We start from the raw sequence: 15,602 nt of genomic DNA on the forward strand, positions 1-15,602 counted from the left end.
GGTGTGTTCAACACAGAATCTGAAAACTGTTGGTGCCAACTGATTCTCCAGGGTCTGCTCTGCCTGTAGCCACTGTGAAGGTTTAGCCTGCAGCACCACTGGGTAGACAGAGGCACCAACGCGACCTCCGTGTCCACGTGCACCCACATTCAAACTGGACCCTGTCTGTGACACACTTGAGGGCAGGTTATCTTGGGTCTTCTACAGTGCAAAGTCGTGCCCCCTGAGCCCGTCTCCCCACATGGCACTCCCCTGATAACCTGGCCTAGATCCTGCAAGCCCTGTTTCCCAATCTTGGCATAACAGGAGAATAACTATTTTAACTATTGCCGTACCCACAACCTTTAAAAGCAGTTGCTAATCCCTTTTCTGAATAAGGTTCACAGAACTCATTTAAATAATTTTTTAAATCCAAGATACAAATGTCTCTATTATATAGGGGGCCATCTGGGCTGCCACCACTAGCTGGCTATGTTGCTATCAACTCTTTTTTTAGAGTTCATGAATCAGTTGCCAATAAGAAAAAAAAAAAGAAGAAAAAGAAGTTGTTAGTGCCAAGACTCTGCTTCCTCCCCTGCATTTTTCCCCAGCAGGAGAACTAGATCCTATAGTCAAAATGGACCATGTGAACACAAAAACAGAAAAGATTCCTAAGACTGATGCTCTGGAAATGTCATCCCACGGTTCTAGACGCCGTGGAGGTGGGAGGTGGTAGCAACTTACTTCCCAGTCCTGGAGCCCACCAGCTGGGCTAAGTAACACTGTGCAGCCTCCGACAGTTCTAAGACGCATGCACAGGAGGAAAAATAAAAGGAGGTCAAGGCAATGGAGGAAAAAGAAATACAACAGAAAGGGAGAGAAAGATTGAGAAAGAAAGCCAAGGCCTGGAGTCCCTAATGCCAGGACTCACCAATAATCACAGACTTCTCCTGGTCACAGCCCAGAGTACCTGCAGGGCAGCGGTGGGGAGCTGAACTCTAGGAGTGCACTGCTGGACAGAGAAGGGAAACAATACAAATGGGAAGCCACGACACGAACAGAATATGAATGGAAGGGCTGATGATGGAGCGGGGAGGACATACACAGCACCCTGGCTTGTGGGTCTTCTCTTGCTGAGAGGAAAGGGGTTCAGAGAAAGGGAATCAGTAGTTCATTCTGTCAGACTCTCGTCCTGAGCATGGACACTGCAGAGTATCAGATTATAGCTCCATTATAGTTCAACAGCCACCTGCAAGGGCAGTTTCGGGTGCTGGTCACACTCAGGGGCAGACACCATGCAAACAGGGGCCGGAGACCTTGGTTGCAAGCCTCTGGGTGGTGAGAAGCAAACTGGTTGAGCAAATGTATATGGCTAATTGCTCCTGCTAAGACATTCAGCCCAAACTATTGACAGCAATGGGCCCATTAACTTTCCCTACCTTCCATCCCCCACAACCGCACCCTGACCCCAGGAGAAGGGAGAAAAATAGAGGAAGTGTGGGATCTGCATTGCTAGGAAATTTTTTGTGGTGGTAGTATTTGTGTGTGTGCGTGTGTGTGTGTGTGTGTGTGTGTAAAAAAGAGAAAAAATTACCTTTTACAAATCTGCATTTTATTTTTAAAAAGCCACTTTTGTGACTCAAGGCAGCTTAAAGAAACTAGAAAATGAAGTCATCCTCCAAACTGTCTCCCAGCAAGCTGAAAATCTGCTTCATTTCCCTGTCCCAAAGAGTCTTCAGTTTGGGGGCAAAAATGGAAGTGTGAGCCTTTGGCTCCCCTGCAGCCCAGGTAAGGCTGCCTGACCCTCACTCCACCCCCCACTGCCAAGGACATACTAGACCTCTGCACTGATTTGATAGCTGAAATGCATATTAGGTTTTAATAAATAACAATACAAATTTTTAGGCAAGATGCCCTCCTCCTCCTCCCACCCCCACCCCCGGGATTAAATCCAGGTGTACTTAACCACTGAGCAACCTCCCCAGCATTTTTTGGGTTTTGATTTTTTTTTTTTTTTTTTTTTTTTTTTTTTTTTTTTTTTTTTTTAGTTTTGAGACAGGTTTCGCCAATTTACTTAGGACCTCACTAAGTTGCTGAGGCTGGCTTTGAACTTGTGATTCTCCTGCCTCCACCTCCTGAGACACTCAGATTATAGGTGTGCACCACCATGCCCTTTGTTCTTAATAGCAGGTACATTTTTCAGTTCTTACACACCCCAAACACTCTCAGCCCTAAAATCATGGAAAACTCTGCTAATCTCTGCCTGATGAAATCCCCTGGAAGAGATGACTGTGATCACAAGGCCCACAACTCCCTGGCAAAGCCCAAGAGTTGTCTCTGGTAACATCTCTGTTTAAGGACCATTTATAACTTCTGACAACTAGAGTGTAATGCTAAGACTTAAAGAATTTCTGTTGTATTCACTTAAAAGATTTCAAGATTCCAAGCAGTGTAATAAAACATACCATACAAGCAAATGTATAAATCTGAGATGCCTGAGGCATCCTAGAGAGGAAGGTTAAAGAGACAGCACCTGCCAAGGGCCGGAGGGTTCAGAAAAAGAAGAATTGGTGCAGCAGAGACTGAGGACCAAGAGAGCTTCTACTTGTATAATTAAAGGAGTCACAACAAAAGTGAAACAGAATTACCATTCAATCCTGCACTCCAGTTCTGGGTATTACACAAAAGAACTGGTACCAGGACTTCAACAGGTGTGCGCATATCATGTTTGTAACACTGTTATTCACAGTGGCCAAAAGTTGAAAGTAACTCAAGTGCATTTAGTCAGGGTTCTCCAGAGAAACAGAGCCAAATACACTGTTTCTCTGTGTATAAACTTATTTTTATATATAGTTATGAGGAAATTTTTTAGATTGGGGCACATGGGATGAATAGTCCCACGATGACCACTGGCAGCCTGGAGAGCCAAGGAAACCAGTAGCTTCTCAGTCCAAGAGGCTGGAAGCCCAGGAAAAGAGGGAACGGTGATGCAGCTCCAAGACTGAAGCTGAAGACTTGGAAGCCTCCTGGACAGTCAGAGGTGCAAGTTCACATTCCAAGGCTGAAGAAGCTGGACTCTGATATCCACAGCCAATGGCAGCAGTAGAAAGAGAGAGAGAGAGAGAGAGAGAGAGAGAGAGAGAGAGAGAGAGAGAGAGGAAGGAAGGAAGGAAGGAAGGAAGGAAGGAAGGAAGGAAGGAAGGAAGGAAGGAAGGAAGGAAGGAAAGAAAGAAGGAAGAGAGAGAGAGAGAGAGAAAGAAAGAAAGAAAGAAAGAAAGAAAGGGAGGGAGGGAGGGAGGGAGAGAGAGAGAGAGAGAAAGGAGGGAGGGAGGAAGGGAGGAAAAGGCACCTGTTTAAGAAGAGTTAAGCATACACATGTGCAAGCTTCTCCCTTTCTCCAGTTTTGGTCCCATCTGAGTCCGCAGGTTATTGGATGATGCCATCCATATTTAGGGCAGGTCTTCCCCTCAGTTCACTGACCCAAACGCCAATCACCTCTGGGAATGCCCTTGCAGACACACCCATAAGTGTGCTTTATCAATTTCTAGGCATCTCTCACAGACACACGCATAAGCCGGAAGTAAACTGTACACAAAAGGAAAGTACCCTGCAATTCCATTTCTATATGGTATCTAGTGTCGTCAAATTCATAAAGACAAAAAGTAAAATGGCAGTCACCAGTGCTGTGGGGAAATAAGAAATTATTATTTCATGGGTATGGCCCTTCAGTCTGGGATGATTAAAATGTTCTGGAAATCAGGGGTGGTAATGGCTACATAACATACAAATGTACCTCATGTTACTGAAGCTTGAAAATTGTAAAGACAGTTAATGTCATCTTATGCCACAATAAAAATGAATTAATCAATTAAAAATTAAAGGAGGGAGACAGAATCCAATGTAGAAACCTCAGGACTAGGTAAGATCCTTTTCTCTTGCCAGAGAAACTCAGAAAAAAATGAGCAAAGGATAGCAGCAGAATAGAACTAGAGAAAACAGGAGTGATAAGACAGGCTGAGTCTAGAGCTGGACTAGATTAATTAAATGATGGGGGCTGAGCAGAAATACATACTGAATTAGTGGCTGTACTACTTCCAGAGACAAAGGTTGAATAGCCAGTCCCTGTTCTTTATGTGTGTGCATGTAACTGAGGCCCTTACCAATGCTTTAGCTATTGTAATTTAATTTTTAAGACAATGACCTCAGAGGATCATGTGGTGATGGAAGGTTCTGGTCTCAAAGCCCCATCACAGGCAGGAGTGCCAAGGCCTGAAGTGGAAGCCACAGTCCACAGAGAGCCCTGAAGGGAGAAGTCGCTGCCCCTGACAATGGCATCCTGGCCCCCGAGCCTCACATCAGACTGACACATGGGTTGACTCTTCTTCCATAGTCACAGAGAAGATGGCAAAAGCAGCTCTCTGTAGCCAAGAGTCGCTGTGCACACAGCACACTGCCCGACAGCTGCCCCAGCAGGGCCAATTGCCGGACACTGCTCCTGCAGCGGGGCACTACTGTCCCGAAGCCACAATCTCCCTCTTTTCTTCAGAGGAATGAGACCCATAAGCTTGTGGATTCACAAGCCAATCAAAGCCGTGGAAGAGGTGACTTTGACTCCTTTCATGGACAAGCTGAGAGCAGCTAGTCATCAGTCAGTCATGTGCTCAGCATGTGTTCACCGTGTCCCCTAAAGTCCATAAATGCATACTTGGACTATGTGGACCCTGCATACCATCAGCACCTACTTCACTTAGAGAGCCCGGGGACACACTTATGCAGGTGCATGGGAATGCAGGTTCAACATGGAGAAGAGCAGATGAGCTGCACAGGTTTGTCATGTCACAGGAGCTTGAGACAGGCCACAGTGAGCAGTGGTTAATGATACAATTAGAGCTATACAGTGAAAGAATGTGGGGGATTTAGGTCCAAGAGGGAAGAAGACTTTCCTTTTGGCAAGAGGAATAAGCCAACATAGCCAAGGGGCAACAAAGTCCACCTGTGATACTGGGACCTGAGAAGGAGAATAGCAGAAGACTGACTGCAAGAGTAGGTCAATACTGCAATGCCATTGGCCTCCAACCCCAACTGAGGGTTTGGACATTATCCTACAGGCAATTTCATCAACCCTATGAGACCCAAGCTTAGTCCCCAAACCCCATGCACTGCAGCAGGATCATCCTTACCAAGATCCTCAAGTCTTTTAATGCCTAGGACACCATACAGTGCACACAGAAATATTGGTGGTATCGATACAATCTGTCAACCTGCTCTTGAGTCAGATACCTTTTTTTAGTTGTTTAACGTTTTGGCTGTATTTTAGCATATGCAAGAAAGTCTCATGTTTGCCTCTCTTTCTATGCCAAATTAAAAATATTTGCCAGCCTTCTCATTAAGTTCTGCATTGGTATTCAGAGAACTATTCAGGATTGCTGTAACCAGGTAAGTCTGGTTAACTATTCATTTGAGTTAACTACTGTAAATTAGCCGGAGCCTGAATTTATTTATTCTGTAACCACTGAGCTCCACTCATCAGGCCACTCCTACCTCGTGGTTACACAACGGCAGCAGCAGCTCCTGCCCTCCAGGAGCATAGAGTCCAAGCACAGTCACAAAGACAATTATGTGCGACCAGTGTAACAGTGGGATGCAAACAAGGGGATAGGAGAAATGGGCAGGGGCTCAGATATCAAGGGAGGATGGAGCTTTGTAGATGACATAAGACTGGAGCAGAATCAGTCCAGTAAAAAAAAGGGCTGGGCAGATAGCACTCCAAGGAGTGAGAAGAGCCCACTTGGGAACTACCTGGAACACAGAAGAGGTCAAATGAGGCCAAACAGTTAACTGGGGCTTGGTCCTGCCAGCCCCTCTACCCTTGGTAGGAAGTTAAAATTTTCAGTCTGGGAATGACATGCAGAGATTCTTTCAAATGTTAGTTAGATCTCTCTCCATGTGTGGATGGTGAGATGATAACCAAAGAGGCCAGTTTATAAAGAACTACCCTCTGAGAAAGAACAAAGGGAAGCCTGAACCAAGGCATGGCCATCAGGCATGGGGAATAGATACAACTAGTACTATAGTCTGGATGTTGAATGTCCCCCAAAGGTCCAAGTGTTAAAGGCTTGGTCCCTTGCTTGGCACTGTGGGGAGGTGGTGGTGCCTTTGCGGGGGGTGCTAGTGGGAAGTCCTTGGGTCACTATGGCAAGCCCTCAAAGGGGACTGAACAATCCCAGTCTCTGTCTTCCCCCTTTTTGCTTCCCACCAATGAGCTGTTTTGCTGGTGAGCTGCTTTGCTCCATCACCTGGTCCCACCATGATGTGCTGCCTGGACAGAGGCCCAAAGTCATGCGGCCACTGGACCATAAACCCAAACCCTCAGCACCATGAACCAAAATAACCTTTCCCTATGAAGAGACATATAATGACAGAAAAGGTATCTCAGGTATATTGTTACAATGACAGAAAGTTGACTAATGCTACTGCTAACTAGGGAAAAAATCAGATCAACAGAATACAGAGAATCCTTAGGTTGGAACTGGATCCACAGAGGCTGTAAGAACGTGTAGACAAGTTCAGTGTGGAACCAACTAGGGGGTTGGGGCAGGCAGCCGCATGGACACATAGGTCCATGGAGAACAGATCTAGGAGGCAGAAGAAGAACCCACCAAGGCGAAATGCTCAGAGATGGGCAAGGAACACAGGGGAAGTGACCCCCCCAAGTGACAACATGGGTCAAAGCCACCGACAGTCAATTCAAGATGAGCACTAACTGGTGCCAAAAGTTTGCCCAGCAGAAGGATGCTGGTGTCCTTGTCAAGCACTGGACTGAGAGGTGAGGGCACAGGACAGGAGTCAAAGATGAAAAGTACCTTAGAAAAATAGATGAGCACATGTGGGAAAATACTGATACTGGTCAGTTCTAGGAGGTGGATGCAGAAGGCTTGGTTATATTATGAGTCCCCATCACCGTCCCATGTGTCTGTTATAAGAATATAAAAAGGAAGCAAGAGGCAGGAAGTCAGAGGCTGAGCAGCGGGAGGCTGGGGGATGAAGGGCTCACAGCACCAGCTGAAGGGGGAGGACGGAGGAAGAGCAGGAGCTAAAGACACAGGTAGGCAGGGAAAAGTGATGGAGCATCATCCCAAGACATACCAGCCCCCGACAGGAAGACACCGCTGCCTCTGAGCTGGAAAAGAAAGAGAAATGCTCTTCAGGAAAGAGCAGCTGCTGTGGTTTGACTATTGCCCCCAACACGCTTGTTGAAATTTAAGCCATCATGAAGGTATTGAGGTACTAAGAGGAGGGACCTCCATGAGGTGATGAGACCACGGGGCACCACCCTCGGGGATAGATTAAGGCTGTTATCATGGCAGGCAATTAGTTATCATGGGAATGGTTATAAAAAAGAGTAGTTTGGTGCCCTTTTCCTTTCCCACACACATGTTCTCTCACCATGCAATGACCTCCTTCATGTTATAAAGCAGCAAAAATCCTCACCAGATGCAGTTCCTCAATCTTGGACGTCTAAGCCTCCAGAACCGTGAGCCAAATAAACTTCTTGTGTTTATAAATTTCCCAGTCTGTGGTATTCTGTAACAGCAGCAGAGAACAGACTAAAACAGCAGAAGAATGAGGTGTCCCTGTCTGATAACCTGTCTTCTCCAAGAGTTGGCAATAGAGTCATCTGCTTACAGGGGGATAGGGGAGGGACAGAGGGGCCTTGGGGAGCTTCTGGGGCTCTGAGAAAATGACAAAGATCCAGAAGAGAAGAATGGAAGCTGGAGAAACTGAGATAGAACGTGCTGATGCGTTCTGAAGCAATGCCCAGGACCAGCTCGGGCTGAAGCATGCTTTCACCTGAGCGCCAGACGCTCTCAGGCAACTGGGGTGGGAGCAGAGAGGGAAAGGAGTGAATTCCTGTGACTGTCGACTTCCAGGGTGGGAGCAACAGGGGGCAGGGGCAGAGCAGTGGAGAACAGCACTACGAGCCTAGTGACAACGAGCTCTAGAGCCTGGGAGAAGAACAGAGTCCTCGAGTGATAACACGCTGGGAGAAGAAAGGAAAAGATACAGACAAAATAAGGGCAGGGGAAAAGGGCACACTCAGACATTGCTGGTGGAGTTGCAAATTGGTGCAGCCACTCTAGAAAGCAATGTGGAGATTCCTCACAAAACTTGGAATGGACCACCATTTGACCCAGCTATCCCACTCCTTGGCCTATACCCAAAGGACTTAAAATCAGCATACTATAGAGATACAGCCACATCAATGTTCATAGCTGCTCAATTCACCATAGCCAGATTGTGGAACCAGCCTAGATGCCTTTCAATTGGCGAATGAATAAAGAAAGTGTGGTGTATATATACAATGGAATGTTACTCAGTCATAAAGAATAAAATTATGGAATTAGCAGGTAAATGGATGAAGTTGGAAAATATCATGCTGAGTGAAATAGGCCAAGCAAAAAAACCCAAAGGCCGAATGTTTTCTCTGATAAGTGAATAACAATATATAACGGAGGGTGGGGGTGATGGAGGGAAGAGAAGAATGAAGGAACTTCAGATGGTGTAGAGGAAAATGGGGTGTAAGGGGGTGGAGGACATAAAGACAATAAAATGAAACAGACAGTATTACCCTATGTATATGTATGATTACATGAATGGTGTGAATCTACATTGTGTACAACCATAGAAATAAAAAGTTGTACCCCATTTGTGTGCAATGAATCAAAAAGCAGTCTGTAAAAATAACAAAGATTTTAATTAAAATTTAAAAAAAAAGGGCAAAGGGCAGAGGCAGCAGAGCATGGGAGTGCACAAATGGGGCTCACCCTGGAAAGGCAGGGCCCGGCTGTGATGAGGGGCTGCGGACTGCAGGAGAGCCAGTAGTCACTGGGATGGGTCAGGTCACCAACAGCACCCAGGACGATGCACAACAGCAAGGGCGTGACTGTGACCAGGTGCAGAGTCCCCGGTGGATCCCTGGAAGAATGACCCACAGAGGCAGATGATAGTGACAAAAAAAGAGTGATAAGGGCACTATGGAGAACACACTCCAGGAGATTGAAGCCATGGAGGAATTTGCAGACTGGCTGGGAAGAAAATCAGTAGCAAGTTCAAAGAAAGCACAGAGCCATGTGAATACACAAAGGAGAACGGAGGTGGCAGCCCGAGAGGGTGGACAGAGAGCAGAGACGCCAGGCACAGTTTCAGGGCGGGTACAGGAGGAAGCTCCCATTACCCAGTCACAGCTCACGACACTCACTGCCTTTTGCCTATTTCAGAGACTCTAAAGTCAAAGAAAAGTCGTTTTGTTCTGCAATATCCCAGTCTCATAAGGCCTGGGAACTTCACCAAATGGTTGGGATGGGGCCCCGTGCTGACTTATTTTATGCCATCTCTGAATTCTACATCCTTCTCTTCTTGCTCGACAAGACTGTGATGGATACACAATGGTGACCTTAGTCTTCTCTTCCAGGGGCAGTTACAGAAAATGGCCAGCCAATATCTCAACACACGTTGGTGTTGAGGATAAGGTGGCCCCATCAACACAGACATTACACCTTACAGGAGGTGCTGTGCAGGTATGGCCAGCACTACTCCCCAAGCTGTCCCCAGAGGGAGAACTCACTCCATGGCCATCAAGGGGGACTCTGTACCCACTGGTACTCGCCATTCTTCTTTGCTGAAATTATAACTTCCAAGGTTTCAGGGTATCAGGGAATAGAGAAAAATGCTTGTGCCCAAGTTTCCTAGGAAGTAGTCCCTGAGAACTAGCCAGAAACCAAATCAGACATGAGTTACCTCTTTCAGTCAGAAATGTACCAAGCCAGAAGGGCTTAAGAACTTGTTCTACAAGTATTTACCAAGCACCTGTACATGCCAGGCACTGTTCTGGGCTCTGAAGAAACAAGGAGGAAGTAGCAAAGGTCCCTGCTCTCCTGGAGCTTCCTTGCTCCCTAGCTGTGAGGAGATGGAAAGGGATGGGGCTGGGAGTGAGAGGAGACGGGGCAGTACAGGCTGAAGCTGCAGACATCGCCTCTGAAGGTGAAATGGTGCAAACAGAACAAAAAGAGGAGACCAGGTAAGGCCTGGCAAAGAGCTGAGTGCTCTTATCTGAGTAGGCCCAAGAAGCATTTTTAAAAAGAAGGCTACTGGGCAACCCTCTCTCAAACTCACCCTACAGAAGTTCTGTTTCGAATAAATCCTACTCTTCCACTCCAAAAAGAAAATAAAGGAAGGAAAGAAGGAAGGGAAGGGAGGGAAGAAGAGAGAGGCAAGCAGGCTATTGTCAGCCCCCAAGCATCCTACTATTACACATAAACCCATTTTTGTTTCCAGATGGGTAATTTTGAGATACTGAGCCATTTACCTCATTCCCAGAAGCTACATCTGTGGCAGTCCAGAAATGGCCAAAGAGTTATGCCATAAAGACATTTTACCTAGCAAAACTGCCTCTCCATAAGTATGTATTTATCATCATCTTTTGGCGTCCATGAAAACTGGCCAAGGGCAGATGCTGTTGTGAATCCAAAGAAATTTCAAGATGACATAATGCATCAAATCTTTCTAGGGACTATTATTGGAATTTTATTTGTAAATTGTCGAAACTCAAGAGTGACTCTAGATATTAAAAAAAAAACTTTTAAAAACTAAAAACCTAAAATAAACAGTAATGAATCTTCGGTCTTTTAAAGAATGGCTTCATCTGTGTTTATGTAATGAGACACTCTGCAAACAGGCTCCACCAAGCTGGAGCTAAGATGATTCCTGTGAGTAAACACTGTTCATTTCATATTGGCTGGAAATAGATAACACTTCACATCTGAAACCCTTCAGAACATTTTTTTTCCTTCTAAACATTCACATGCAATTTTTTAAATTACACAAAAGATGCCTAATCCTTTCTCCATGGTAGGATTAGTAGTGATTTTGTTTCATTATATATCATTGTATTTTCAAAATTTTGAGCAATAAACCTATACCATTTTATAGGCAAAAGCCTAATTTTCCAAAAAAAAAAAAAAAAAAGAATGTCTGCTTAAAAAAAAAAAGGATTATAAAGTGCTTAGTCTTGTTATAACTCTAACCATAAATTCCAACTCTAAAATCTTATTTATGCAGAAAAAAGTAAGTCTTTGGATAGAAACTATCATCAAAGTTAAACAGTCCAAAGACCATGCCTGCAATTGGAGAAAGGACTTGGACCTAAGAATCTCGCAGACTCCCTTTAAATCCCAGCTCCAATACATAGCAACTCTGCCACCTTGGACAAGTGTCATTTCTCTGATCCATCATTACTCATCTGTAAAATGTAAATTGTAAGGACTAAGGACTGCCTGGGAGGTATGCAAAACCAGCGGCAGGTGGGGAAGATTTATTCTGCTTCTTCTGAATGAGAGAAATTTACTCAAGGATGGTGGCTGATTTGAAATAATTTCATTTGAAAACAAACACAGATAAATTTTCAAGAAAAAAAAATAAGACTTAAATGTACTCATGGTGGACTACATCCATCCTTGCTTCTAGATATCTAGTGGGAAGAAGAGGGAGGTAGACAATTAGAGGTACATCTGAGAGGGTCTCTATAATGTGTAGGGCAGAGGTTGGATGAACATAACTTCCATAATTACTCCTAAGTATGTACAAGCAAATAAATAAGAAATATCTGTCACCCTCTTATTATATAGCCCAAGTATGACAGTGGGGCAGGCTTTTCAAATACTGTATACTAGGTGTCCAACTCTATTTGGGGTGTCAGTATGCTGAACAATTGATAGGGCTCATCACACCAACAGATGGGTAAAGACTAAACCTGAAAAGAAGGTAAACACATGGTTCGACATAGAATCAACTTTCCTAAATTTGGGTTGAAATAATCACCACTGTGTAACCAACACCCACAAACATGCAATGTGTGTCCTAAAATCAGCATGTCTCTAACTCCCTGGTTTCAGTGTTCAGGAACCAAATCATTGTGGTAAGGTTTGGGTTGTCTGATTTAGAGAGAAGGGAGATGAGGGAAGGAGGAGCAGAACCTTAGGAATTTTGTAGTTTGAATTCCAAGTACACAAATGCTTTTTATGATTAGAAACAGGAAACTGGCCACTTCACTGAAAAATCTGGACAGGACCTGACCTGAGATTTGACTGCATTCAGCTATCCCTAGGTTAGGGGTGAGTGTTGGGAACCTTAAGAGTAGAGGCCAACACAGGGTCACCAAAACACCATCGTTCAAATGTCTCTTAGTCAATTAGCTGCACAAACCACCCACTTAATTAACCTGTTCTTGAATTATTTAGTGTATCCCCAAGGCAGAGAAAATTATTCTTTCTGCTCTGCTTCAGGAGCTAGTTCAGAGAATTCCAAGCCCAAGAGAGTTGAGTGAGCTTTCTGGTGCCTGCCACCCTCTAGACACAACCAAACCAGAAACACAAAGTGAAATATGAGCCTTCAAGAATGCAACTAATTCCCCAAATTCAAAGAAGCTGAAATTTTTCCTTTAAAATATACAAGCAGAGGTTTTGCTGCGCCATTTAGGCATGATCTATTCCACATCCTTTTTTATTCTAAATTAGGTGAAGTTTCATTTTTCTGTAAAATAGTCAACAACTTTAAGGCTCAATGTCCTGAGAGTAAACCCAACATTTCAAGGTAGAGGAAGAGAGAGCAAAATCCCACCACTCTAACTAGCAGAATTTTTTTTTTCATCTGCCCGCAAACTGCTGTATGTGAATCTGTCTGTCATCCCTAGATTGCTAAATCAACTGCATGGATTTACACAATTTGGGAAACAGGGAAAGCTTAGAGAGTATCCAGGTCAACTTTCTCACTTTACAGATGTGGCAGGAAGCCAGCAAGCATCTCTCCAAAGGTTACATGGTTAGAAGCCTTTCTCCACCCCAGGTTTCCCTCTGTACCCTGTCACAAGTGCCTTGTAGCAGTAGCGGGAGCTGCTGGAGCTGCTGAGTTCTATTTTAAGATAAACTCTCTCACACTAAAAACCACTCATACAAAACACCAACATCTCACCCACCCCACAATTTTCTCCAGGTCTTCATTTTGGGTCATCTCCCATTGAATGCAATCTGTTTGAGGCTCACCAGCTGGTGCCTTCAGGAACTGGTCTCAGAACCCCTCCCTGTCATCTGGGCTTGCTGGCAGAGCCAGGCTGTTAATGGTGGGTGCTCCTTCTAAAACACCTGACCTTGGCCTTTCTTTGTATCAACCTTCCCAGAAGAATGGGCAGTTTAACCAACCTCTGAGAAGGATTCCCTGAGAGTTCAATGGACTTGCCAAACGTCCCACAGTCTGTAAGACCAGACTCCTCAGTCCTGCTGGATCACCTCTTTACTCTTCCTCTCCAGGGACTTCTAGTTCTCAACCTCCACCTCACCACGAAGACCCTACACCTGAAGACCCACGACTCAGGACAGCCCGCAACCAGCTTAGTACCCCAAAGGATGGCAGGAAGTTAAGTGTCGGCTGGGTATTCCTGGGGGAAATCCGGCACCAGTTAGACATGACAGAACTGGCCAGGTCTGTCATCTACAGGATGTCTTCTCTGGGATCTTCCATGGTTGGGACCCCAGCAGGACAAAGGAAACTGTCCTCGCTCTCTGCATGACTTTCCTCCCAGGCCTTATTCATCCTTTTCCTTCCCCAGTCTCCCTTGCCTCCTCGGGTGCTCTCTTCCTCGCCTTCCCGCCACCCTTCATAGCCACTTTGTTTCCCTCCCCTCCACAAGCCGGCCTCTCCCTACTTCCTCTTACAAGGCACTCCCGTTGTATTTCCACTTTGTCTCCAATTATGTCTAAATGCAACCCACCACAGATGCTGACATTTTAAATGTTTAGTTGTTATAGTTACTTGACTAATTGCCAGGTCCGACGGCGGCACTTCTCCTTCATCTCCCGCGGGTAGGAGAGGAGGAGAGGAGGAAGGAGTAGGCTGGATGGGGTGGTAGCCACTTCCCCGGGCCCGGGACTCAACGCTAGGCCCTGTAAAGGGTGCCCTACCCCAGGCACCAGCGATCCCTCGCCTCCAGTTAGGTCACCAAGGGCGCGCCCCCCGCTGCGGCGCCTCAGGATTCGGCGAACTGTCTCCTGCCCCGGGACAAGGGACCCACTGAGTCCAACCCGCAGATGCGCCTGGCTTGCTTCCTACAACGCCCACGCCCGCTATGTGGAGAAAGTGAGGTACAATCAGAAAAGGAGGTGGACAGGAACGCTTTTGGAGCGAATGAAGAGTTAGAAACCGCTGTGGGTTACTCACGTGCCAGATGGCGAAGAAGATAAGCGCAGCGCACAGCACCAGGGACAGCATGTAGCAGAAAGCGGCGAAAGTGAAGGCCATGGCCAAGGGACCCCAATCTCCCAACACAAAGAAGCCCTAAAAGACGAATGCCCCCCGGAGGGCCGCACTCCCTCAAATGAGGGGAAAAACAGTCCCGTTTGCACGCTACCCTGGAGGCCAGTGGCTAGGAGTTGGCACCACGAGCCCAGAGAGGTTCCTGGTCAGCGAACAGGGGCACGATTCCCGCAGGCTCTGGAGACCTAAGGTCCAGCCCACCCGCGAAGACAGGGAAAGGTGCGTAGAGTCCGTGGCGACAATTGTCCCCAAATCGAAGAAGAAACCAAATCAGTAGAGAACACCTGCAGATTAGTGCCAACTAGCGAGGCCCTGGAGACCAACAAGACCAGGGATGCTAGGATTCCACGGAGTACCAAATGAGGAGGTCCCGTTCCCCTGGAAAGAGCTCTCAGCTTTCCGCGCCTAAGCCGAAGAGAAAAGGCGAGCGCGTCGCTCAGGACCCTCCCGCGCCAGCCTAGCGCAAATGGAGAGCGTCCAGCGAGGTGTCCGGGAGGACTCCAAGCTTCTCCCAAATCCTACAGTCAACAGTGGCTCTTTCCCGGGAGAACACGTCTTTGGATAGCCCAGAGAAGCCAGGTCCCGTTAATCCTGTATCCCGGACGTGGGCTTCCAGAGCAGCGCAGCTGTGCGCTCCGAGGCGCTCCCTGCCCCGGCCCCAGCCCCAACCGCGGCCCCGGGACACCGGCTTCGGTAACCCCAGTGCCTGGGAAACTGGGGGTCGGACCAGGGCGGCAATGGACTCCAGCCCAGCTGGCCAGCTCCCTGCCCGGCGGTTGTAGGGGCGGATTTCTGGCCGAGCGCTGCTCGTGGCGAAGCTCGCTCCACCTGCTGCTGCCGCCGCTGCCTCTGCCTCTGTCACTGGGAAAACTGTAGCGGCGCGGCCCGGGATCCCCTCCCTCTCGGCGCCCCACCCTCGCTCCGGCACCACCGAGCACGCCCTCCCCGGCGGGCGGAGACTGCAGCGGCGGGGGCTGGGAAAGGTGGGTGGCAAAACGCCGCTGGGCGCTTGGTCGCCGCCGCCACTGCAGTCGTGCGCACCAGCCTTTCCGAGGAAACTTGAGGCCAGCAGTGCAGTGAGGGCCCGCGGCCGCGCAGAGGTGGGGCGGGCAGGGTGAGCCAGGGACTCTTTTTAAACACGTGCGTCTGAAGGAGGTGGGTAGCTGCGGAAGGGTATGGTGTGTGCCTCGTGCCTAAACCCAGCAGCCGCCCCTCTAGTTCCAGCAGTTTGGCCTATCAGAGGAAGAAGTGTGGGGACT

The 15,602-nt window shown here is 47.2% G+C and overlaps 1 protein-coding gene across 2 annotated transcripts in view; it reads right to left on the reverse strand.

The window, feature by feature from the left end:
• The window catches only part of Cnih3 (cornichon family AMPA receptor auxiliary protein 3), a 119,501-nt gene extending 104,341 nt beyond the window's left edge, over positions 1 to 15,160 (reverse strand). For both annotated transcript variants that reach the window (XM_047521743.1, XM_047521742.1), the window contains exon 1: positions 14,248 to 15,160. In XM_047521743.1, coding sequence (XP_047377699.1) covers positions 14,248 to 14,328 — 81 coding nt within the window. In that variant the 5' untranslated portion in view covers positions 14,329 to 15,160. The remainder of the gene's footprint in view (positions 1 to 14,247) is intronic.
• Between the last annotated feature and the right edge of the window lie 442 nt (positions 15,161 to 15,602).

The sequence above is a fragment of the Sciurus carolinensis genome, chromosome 12, assembly GCF_902686445.1.
Source record: "Sciurus carolinensis chromosome 12, mSciCar1.2, whole genome shotgun sequence".
In the NCBI taxonomy this organism is placed as follows: domain Eukaryota; kingdom Metazoa; phylum Chordata; class Mammalia; order Rodentia; family Sciuridae; genus Sciurus; species Sciurus carolinensis.